General features: G+C 51.8%; 1 protein-coding gene across 1 annotated transcript; it reads left to right on the top strand.

Annotated features, from left to right (window-relative positions):
* Positions 1-2,207: 2,207 nt before the first annotated feature.
* Positions 2,208-7,941, top strand: Ap1s1 (adaptor related protein complex 1 subunit sigma 1). The gene is made up of 5 exons (XM_015491472.2): positions 2,208-2,330; positions 4,130-4,308; positions 4,898-5,006; positions 5,899-6,036; positions 7,192-7,941. Exons 1-5 carry the CDS (start codon positions 2,328-2,330, stop codon positions 7,237-7,239), a joined length of 477 nt encoding a protein of 158 aa, XP_015346958.1. The 5' UTR covers positions 2,208-2,327; the 3' UTR covers positions 7,240-7,941.
* Positions 7,942-9,421: the final 1,480 nt, after the last annotated feature.

The following is a 9,421-nucleotide window of genomic DNA, read 5'->3' as shown; positions in this document are numbered from 1 at the left end:
GAAGGGAAATGAAAAAGAAAGGAATAAAAAATGAAACAAGTTGAGAGGGGGAAATAATAGCTACTATTATCAAGTATTTACAATGTGGCAAATATTTTCTATATCCTATCTTTATCCTCAAAATCACCTTCCAAGATTTCCCACCACTTTCTGTTTTCAAAACAAGAAGATAGAGGGTTCAATGACTCCCTTGAGGCCATACGTTTTAGTAGGGGTTAGAGACAAGCTTCCACACCAGGTGAACTAGGCCTTCCCTCTTGTCACCAGAACATCTGACCTCTAGTTACTTCTAGTGCACAGATTCTCTATATTCATCATTCACCAACAATGTAGTAATGGCCTCAATTATCAGGTAGACTGTGACAGTACTGCCTTGTGTTCAAGTAACCTGTATTTTTTTAATAACTGCTCTAAAGTGCAAAAGTAGCAATTTTATTACAGTATGCTCTTATACCCACTTTATTAGTAACAATTGCTGTTAACAAAGAACAAGAAAAATGAAGACATAAGATTTTACCAAAAAGTTCTTCAAAGGCTATTCAAAAAATAATAACATTGGCCAGGCACGGAGGCACATGCCTATAATCCCAGCAGCTCGAGAGGTAGAGGCAGGCGGATCATGAGTTCAAAGCCAGCCTCAGCAACTTAGCGAGACCCTAAGCAATTCAGCGAGACCCTGTCTCTAAATAAAATATTAAAAAGGGTTGGGGATGTGACTCAGTGGTTAAGCGCCCTTGGGTTCAATCCCCAGTACCAAAAGATAAAAATAAAGTAATAATAATAAAACATCATTTGTTGCTAACAAGAAGCTAGAGATAGATATAGTAGTTCCCTTTATCCATAGTTTCTGTGGTTTAAATTTCCTGCAATCAACTATAGTCCAAAATTATTAATAGATATTTTCTAGAAATAAGCAATTTATAAATTCTTAAAATTGCACACCATTCTGATGTAATCTAGCTCCATCCCAAATCTATCTCTTTGTCCAGTGTATTCACACTGAACAAGCTACCCACCCATCAGCCGCTTAATAGCTGATAGACTGTGGCAGTACTGCAAAGCTTGGGTTCAAGTAACCTATATCTTATTGAATAACTGCTCCAAAGCATAAGCATAGTGGCAATTTTATTACAGTATATTGTTATAATTGCCCCCCCTTTTTGTATAAGGGGTGCTTTACCACTGAGCTACATCCCCAGTCCTTTTTATTTTTTTGAGACAGAGTCTTGCTAAGTTACTTAGGGTCTCACCAAGTTACCTCAAATCTGGGATACTCCTGCCTCAGCCTCCAGGATTGCTGGGATTACAGGAGTATGCCACCATACCCAGCTGTTCCCCTTTCTGTTATTATTATTAATCGTTTACTGTGCCTAATTTGTAAACTGAACTTTATCATAGGTAGGTATGTATGTATGTGTAGGAAAAAAAACATACTTTATATAGGGTCTGGAATTGTCTAAGGTTTCAGTAATCCACTGGGGTCTTGAAATGCAACCCCCTGAGAATAATGGGGACTATAGTTATTAATTTTTCAACCTAACAAAATATAAGTTTTCTCTTAAATCCATACTCCTTCACTTTACTACACACACACACACACACACACCACTGAAGGCTTACATTACAATTTACATTGTCTTCATCTTTACACCTACTTGTTTAGTTCTGACCCACGCTATCCTTTTAAGATTCTTTTTCTCTCCCCCTTTTCCTTACATCCCTTTTATACCAGCCCTTCCCTTTTCTTTTCTCACTCCTCTGGCTTCCTATATATTTCTCTTTAATAGACTGTTGTTCTAGTAGATTCTCAATACATACTTGAGCTCCATACTTTCCTCATGCCCCCCACTACCCCTTTGTCTTCCTCTTTTCCATATAATTTCTCCTCTCCTCATCTAATTCCCTCTTAACTGCCTGCCTCCCTCCCATTAGCCCTCCCTGCTTCCTCAAAAACCCCAAAGACACCTCTCACCCCTTTTCCCGCCTTTTTCCCCCAAGGCTCCAAAGCTCGAGGACCTCATTGTCCTCTTCCCCCATCCTCCAACCCACCCACAAGATAGCCTTGTTACCATGACGACTGAGCTTCTCAAAGCTGAAGTCAAGGACCTGGTTGCCATGGCTTCCGCTTCTCTGCCTCCAGCCCCGCCCGCGCGCCCCGCAGCGTTGGCGCCTGCGCAGTGCGCCGTGAGATGGGTCTCCGTGTCGGGGCGGGACGGGGCGGGGCTTTGGCGGAGAGGGAGGGAGGGAAGGAAGAGAAAGGATAGAAAGGGAGTGGAGCTGGCACCTACGGTGGCCGAAGAGGGACGCGCTGAGCCGGAGGCTGCAGGATGGTAGGCTGTGCGAAGAGGGAGGGGAGGGGGGAACCGAGGGGCGTGGGCTGCACCTGCGGGGGTCCTTGGGGGCCGCCCTCGTTGGGAGCCGCTCTTTCCTCCCTCTGGTCCTCCGAGGACCCACTTCTCTGAGCGGGTGGGCGACCGGGCCTGGGGAGGAAGAGCTGGAAATGGCACTCGGGAGAGGGGCGGGGAGGGGGCGCGTTTGTGCGACGAGAGGGGACAGTCTAGGGGCGGCGGGACCGTCCCAAGCCAGCAGAAGCTCTCAGGGCTCGGAGTTCGGTCCAGCGAGCCCCGACCCTGGCCGCAGGGAAGCACCCGAAGGCGAGGGGCGAGGGGTCTGTTCGCGGAGGGAGCGAGCGGGGGTCGCGGGTCACCTGAACGCTCTCCCCCTGAGGCCCAGACAGGATAGGACCCGCGGGAAAGCGGGCTGTGGGAGGGCGTTGTTTCCGGGTCCCGGCGTGTACGTCCCGCCTCGGTTCCCGGCCATGCGCGCCCAGGCTGGGCTGGGGTGGGGAGGCGAGTGGGCTGGAGGGTTGGCGCTGGGGACCCAGGTTTGGGGATCCCCGGCTCCAGCGCCTCTGGTTCTCCGCCCCCCATTCTGTTCTCTTTCCGGAACCCAGGCCTTCCGTCTTCCTGCTGGCTCCCCACCCCCTGTTTTGGCTGCACGGGAGCTCCGTGGGGCCCCTCGGTTCTCCCCCTTCCCCATCCCCCCCCAAAAAAAAAAACAAAACAGTTATCCAAATCCTGATTTTTAACCTACTAAACTAGTACTGTTGTACACACCCGGGGATTCCAGCTCTGCTCATGTCCACGGAGAAGGGAGTTGCTGGGAGCAAATGAGTCCAGGAAGGGACACCTGGAATTGGGAAGCTAGGGTGCACGAGGTAGTGAGGGCTCTGCACTCCATGCCACTTCACCCAGCTTGCTCTTTGTTCCACAGACATTCCCTAAGGGAGCCACCCTGTATGACCCTGTCCTAAGCAAGGGACTGAAAGGGAGATTGGTCATCTGATGTCTGGGGAAGTGTGGGTCTTAGTGGGAGGCACCCTAAAAGGAAGAGAAGAGCTAGGGATCAGATGATTGGAGGATGGAGTTTGATCATCCTGACACCAAGTCCAGTGTTGGACACATGTATACATCCGGAGAAGGATACCCCTGAGCATACGACTGTCCATGGAAGACACTTAGGGACATCAGCAAGGGCTTATGAATAGGATGGGGTGGAAAACTGAGGTAGCTTGAGTCAAGTACCCCACTTCAGCATGGTGGTGGATACAGGAGGATGGAAGGGAACTGGTATCTCTTTGCATTAACTATGTACCGCTTGTCACTGTGTTAGGCATTTTACTTCCTTTAGAAAGCAGGGTTAGGAAATGGGCATCAGGGAATAAAAATAATACCTAACATGTTATAATGCCTCCTATGTGCCAGGCACTGTTACATATATCAACTCATTTAATCCTTCTAACAGCTCTGAAAGGGAAGTTGTTTGATCATCTTCATCTTACAAACAGGGAAACTGAGATCCAGAGACATAAATCAAGTTACTGAAGGCCATAGACTAGAATCAGAACTTGAACCCAAATGACAGACACACCAAAGCAATAGCTTCTGCCAGAAGGAAAGTCACCTGCTGGTGGGAACACCTAGAGTTGACATCCAGCGGGTAGATTTTTTTAAGAAAGTAGCAGGCAGCCGTAATTAGAGAAGCAAGGGGCTGAATTTGGGCCTGTGTGTATGGAGGAAAGAGGTTCAGAACAAAATCTCGGACCCTCCGCTCTGTCCATGTCCTCCAGATGCGATTCATGCTGCTGTTCAGCCGTCAGGGAAAGCTGCGGCTGCAAAAATGGTACCTGGCCACGTCAGATAAGGAACGGAAGAAGATGGTTCGGGAGCTTATGCAGGTTGTTCTGGCTCGAAAACCCAAGATGTGCAGCTTCCTGGAGTGGAGGGACCTCAAAGTTGTCTATAAGAGGTGACTCCCCACCTGCTTTCAGACCCGCCTGCATCCTGCTGGATTGAAGTTTGGCAAAGAATTGAAATGGCAGAGAAATAGGTGCCTCCTAGGTCAGGGAGAACCGTGAGCCCAGGACAGCAATGAACACCAGCCTCCTGTACTTTCCAAACTCCCCTTGAAGAAATTCTTGTTCCCTGCTTAGTGTTGCTCAAGCCTGGCACTTGCCACACACATACTTCTGTCCCTATAGGCTCTATCTTGTCCACTGTACGTGTCCCTTACTGTCTCTCACCATTCAGAGGCCTTGCCCCACTTTTCCCAGCATATAGGTGCACACACCCCCACATACCCTTTCCAATTCCTTCTCTGAGCAGGTCAGTTAGTTGGCTTGGGCTTTTGCTGAGTCAAAACTGAGCAGATCAGAGGTCAAGAAGGAAAGAGCACATGCATCCTTACTTATTTCTGAGAGGTTGTTACTCTTTGTGTACCCAAGGGCCACTTGCCTGTGTCCAGCTGGGGCGCAGATCTTGGACTGATGGGAGATTTAAGCTCAGAATACCTGGGTTCCAAAGCCAGTTCCAAGCTGTCTCTCGTGTCCCCTCCACAGATATGCCAGCCTCTATTTCTGCTGCGCCATTGAGGGCCAAGACAATGAGCTCATCACGCTGGAGCTGATCCATCGGTATGTGGAGCTCCTGGACAAATACTTCGGCAGCGTAAGTCTCCCCTCTCACCCCGGTTCTATACTCAGAAATCCCCCTTTCTGCTCAACTCCAAGGTCCATCTAAGTCATCTCTACTCTTCCAGTCTCAGGGGAAAGATGCAGTTGGAGCAATGAGAACAGTAATTAATCTCCCTTTTTAAGCTTTAAGCCTATTAGCTGTGCCCCTTAATAAGCCCCGGGCTGAGGTGGGGTGGGGAAGGGACAGAATCTGGCACTTAATCTCCTCAGCTCAGACTTCTTGTGCTAGGACAGAAACAAGTTCACATTTCCTCAGTGGTTCTGACCTTGGCTTTGTATTGGAATCCTGTAGAGAGTTTTAAAAATAGTAATGCCCAGGGCCCCACCCCCAGAGATCCAAGTCACTTATGGGGGGGAGCTTGAGTCTTGTGCCAGACAATTCTGTATCCCACTCCACAAAGCCCTTTGGGGTTCTCTTGTTTGCTCCTCATTCTATCCTATAAAGAGGTGTCGATATCCCCATTTTCAGATGAGAAAACTGAGGCTGAGACACTCCATGATACGTACAGCTAGCTGGGTCTTGGCAGAGCCCTGCTTGGGACTCAAGTCTTCTACCCCATGGGCCAGTGTCTCTGTCCACTGTGCCACAGAGGGAGGCTCACACAGCCTTTAGTGGGAACAGTGTCACAGATATTAGAGGCAGTGCAACAGGAACCACAGACAAGGATAGACAAAGGCAGTTCGTATTTCCTGGTTGGAGGCCAAGAGTCAAGAAGGAGGGAAGAAGAAGCAAAACCCAAGTCCTGAGGCTCAGGGTGGAAGAACTGAGACCCAGAGCAAGAACCCACCACGAGGGGAATGGTCATGGGGAAATAGGGACTGGGCGCACCTTGATGGGCCACTCTGCCTTCTCCTCCCCCTCCCAGGTGTGCGAACTGGACATCATCTTCAACTTTGAGAAGGCCTACTTCATCCTGGATGAGTTTTTGATGGGAGGGGACGTCCAGGACACCTCTAAGAAGAGTGTGCTGAAGGCTATTGAGCAGGCAGACCTGCTGCAGGAGGTACGGGCCAGGGACAGTGAGGAGGAGGAAGAGCATCACAGCAGAAGGGACCCTTCCTCCCCTGGACACCCTGCCCGCCACCAAGGGGGCCCCCTTCCCTGTGGTGTCTGGCCGCCATCACGCCCATCTGTCCAGCTTTCCCTCAAGCCCTGACCCCATGCGGTGGGAGGCGGAAGGGCCCATCACACATCTATGCCAATTGTCCCCTCATTGCAAGCTCTTTCCCCACCTAGTGCTTCTCTTGCTGTCAAGGGTTTCTCAGAACTGGAGAGGGGCACCCAGAGATCAGTCTTCTCTTCCCTGGTTTTTTGAAACACACACATTCAGAAGCCTTTGCTTCTCAGGAGCAGACGGCCATGGGGATTGGAGCTGGGGTGGAGGGTGCCTGGATCTTGGTTCCCTGCTATCCAGCACCCCCGCCCTCACCCCATTGCTGCCTGCCCCCTCTCTGCTGTGCCACTGCTGAGCTTTGGTGCAGGGAGATGAGTCACCGGAATCTGCAGTGACGAGCAAGCCAACCTGAGCTGGCTCTGAGGAGGGGGAGAAAAGGGGCAGAGGGGGGTTCATCCCTACACAAGGAAAAAGGGTAAAACTGAACTCACCACGTCATGGTCCAGTGTGTGTCTGTGTGTGTGTCTATGTCTCTCACACACACACACCATACACACAGGCCCTGGTGCACCCCTACCCTGATTACTAGTGCTCTGCTGAGACCCTAGTGACTCATCTCTCTGCAGTCTAGTTTACCTTCCCTCAGGGACTTGGTGACAACCTCTTACTACCTCCCCCAACCCCCCAAAATAGGACCCTGCTCTCTATACCCACCAGCCCCAGGAAAGCACGTTTCCAGCTCTGGTCCCAGGTTCCCTGAAGCCAAGCTTCCTGCTCACCCAGTTCTTGGCTGTAGGTTTTCTGGGTGGTGATGGGCCCAGCCTGGTCCCCTCCATGCCACTGTGGGTGCTGGGGTGGTGCTGCGAGGCTAGTGAGCGCCTCTGAGTGCTCGCAGCCACCCCAGCCTTGGGCTCATGATGGTTTCTCTCCCCCTCCCCGTGTCTCTCTGTGCTCCCCAACTCTGCCACCTTCCTTGTGGTTGCCGGTTGTCTTACCCACCCTGCTCTCCTGGTGTCTGCGTCACCCTGTCTGTCTCTGCCTCAGGAGGATGAGTCGCCACGCAGTGTGCTGGAGGAGATGGGTCTGGCATAGCCCCTGCCGGCCGGGCCCCGTGGAGCTAGGGGAGCTGGTGGAGAGGCAGGGCATGGTGGCTGCTTCTCCCGCGTCCCTCAGGGCCCTTCTCTTGGTGGGACCCAGTTGCCCCTCCTCTGCCACCTCACCTTCTTTGGAGGGAGCCATGGGCTCCGGCCCTTCAAACATTCCCTTCCTCCACCCTCCCTTTCCCACTGAAGGCTTTCGGAGCTAGGAGGCAGGAAAATGTGACCAAGTTGGGGTGCTATTTGGCTGTTATTCCCTGCCTTTGAAGAACCAATGTCACCCAGAAATCCTCCCCCCACTTACCACTGTAAATATATAAATATGTCAGGTTAAAGGGAAAAGGTTTTCAGGGCTCTTCTCTCCCCTCTGCCCCAAAACCTACCTCCACCCTCCCCCTAGCCAGTCAGGGCAGCTTCTCTGCCTGGGAGGGGGCCTTTTCCCTCACCTGCCCCCACTTCCTCCTTGGCTTTAGTGGGGTCCCTGTCCAGCACCAGGGCAGGAACTACTTAGTTAATTTTTTTCTAACCTTGCCACTTTGAGGGAAGGAAGGGCTGGGGGAAGGGCAAGCTTTCTGGGACACTGGCCCTGTGCCTCCTCCATTCTGTTCTGGGTGAGGCAAGAGCTAAGCGGGACGGGTGGGCAAGTGTCCACCTTTATTTCCTTTCATCTGAAATAAAAGGAAAAAGTGTTTCTGGACTTGGTTTGCCTGTACTCTGAAGAAAGGCAGGGCTGCTGCATTCATTGGAAGGCCAAGAGTACACTACCTGTTAGCCTTTTTCAGAATGGGTGTTGCCAGACTTAAGAAAAAATACAGGATACCCAACTAAGTTCTAATGTCAGACAGTGAGCACATATTTTAGAAATGTAACCCACGCAGTCATTGGGGACACACGTGTTCTAAAAACATACTCATTGTTTATCTGGAATTGAAATTTAGCTAGGAGTTCCATGCTTCATCTGACAGCCTTGCCCAAACAGTTTTGGGTGCTCAGCGCCTGACCACTGTCTTCACCCAGGCAGAAGCAACTCCTAGGGACAAATGTTCACTCAGCTACAATTTTCTTATGGAAGATTTCGTTTTCCCGGTTTAGTTTCATTTGGCAAGGAATCAGGAGTTCAAGGGTGTCTGTGCTTAGGAAGGATTGAGAAACAGCTAACAGCAGGGTGTCTCTGCGCTGCCAACCCCTTTCCCCCACATTTCCTGTGAAGTACATAGGACCAAGGAATTCATGGGGCAGTTAAGGGAGAGGTGGGGTACCACCCAGGACCACGGAGAGTTTCCCAGGTACCTACAGGGCTGCTGTGGTGTCTTGGACTGGAAGCTTGTGGCTTCATACTTGATGACTTTAACATGCCCTATCCCCAAGCTTGAAGCGGGAAACATTTACCCTCCAAATATGATTTCACCTGTTCTCCCACACGACCCTCGCTTTGGTCTGGGGATAGCAGAAAGTGATGGGTTTCGTAGCCGGCGCTTCCCTCACCGCCCCTTGGGAAGGACCTTACAGGCCCAAGGGGACGGGTGAATAATGGAGAACAAAGTCCTAATAAAATAGTCACTTTTATTTCTTAGCAAAACTATTTCCTCCGTGGGGGGTATTTACAACAGTGAGAGGAAAGGAGAGGTAAATTCAGAGCGATTTGGAGAGAGCGGACAGGCTCTAGGGACTCCCAAAGGGCGAGAGACAGACACATTTTCACACAATTAATTGGAACTGCTTTTTCCGGTTTCGGACGGGGACGTCCCTAGAAAGACTCGTTAGGGACAGGGCCCCGCCGAGGGGAGGGAACTCGCACAAACCACCCGCCCACCTGGGCGGGCCCCGGGTAACCCGAGAGTTTTGGGAGTTCGGGCTTCGGTCCCGAGAAGAGGTCTGGCAGGTCCCGGAACAGCCCGGAGACACAGCGGCCCGCGGGCGGGGGCGGGGCCAGGAGGCGACCGAGGGGCGGGGCCGGGGCGCATGCAAACACCGAGAGGGCGGAGGAGCGACACGGAGGGGGAGTGGCGGCGCGCGCGGCGGGGACGCGCGGGGGCGGGGCCGGGGCGGGTCACGGGCGCCGGAGCAGCACGTGTTCGATGTAATTCTCCAGCTCCTCCTGCTCCTGCAGCCGGCGCTCCTCCGCCTCCGCCGCCTCCTGCGCGCGCTGCCGCCTGGGCCTCCTCGGTCCGGGCATA

Source organism: Marmota marmota, unplaced genomic scaffold, assembly GCF_001458135.2.
Source record: "Marmota marmota marmota unplaced genomic scaffold, marMar, whole genome shotgun sequence".
Classification (NCBI taxonomy): domain Eukaryota; kingdom Metazoa; phylum Chordata; class Mammalia; order Rodentia; family Sciuridae; genus Marmota; species Marmota marmota.
The sequence above is the reverse complement of the archived record's forward strand: the minus strand, read 5'-3'. Positions and strand labels throughout refer to the sequence as shown.

Bases quoted from the DNA above. Each gene is read 5' to 3' on its own strand.
- Ap1s1 (XM_015491472.2), top strand. The intron at 4,309-4,897 runs GTGACTCCCCAC...TCCCCTCCACAG, and splicing joins CTCAAAGTTGTCTATAAGAG to ATATGCCAGCCTCTATTTCT. The intron at 5,007-5,898 runs GTAAGTCTCCCC...TCCCCCTCCCAG, and splicing joins TGGACAAATACTTCGGCAGC to GTGTGCGAACTGGACATCAT.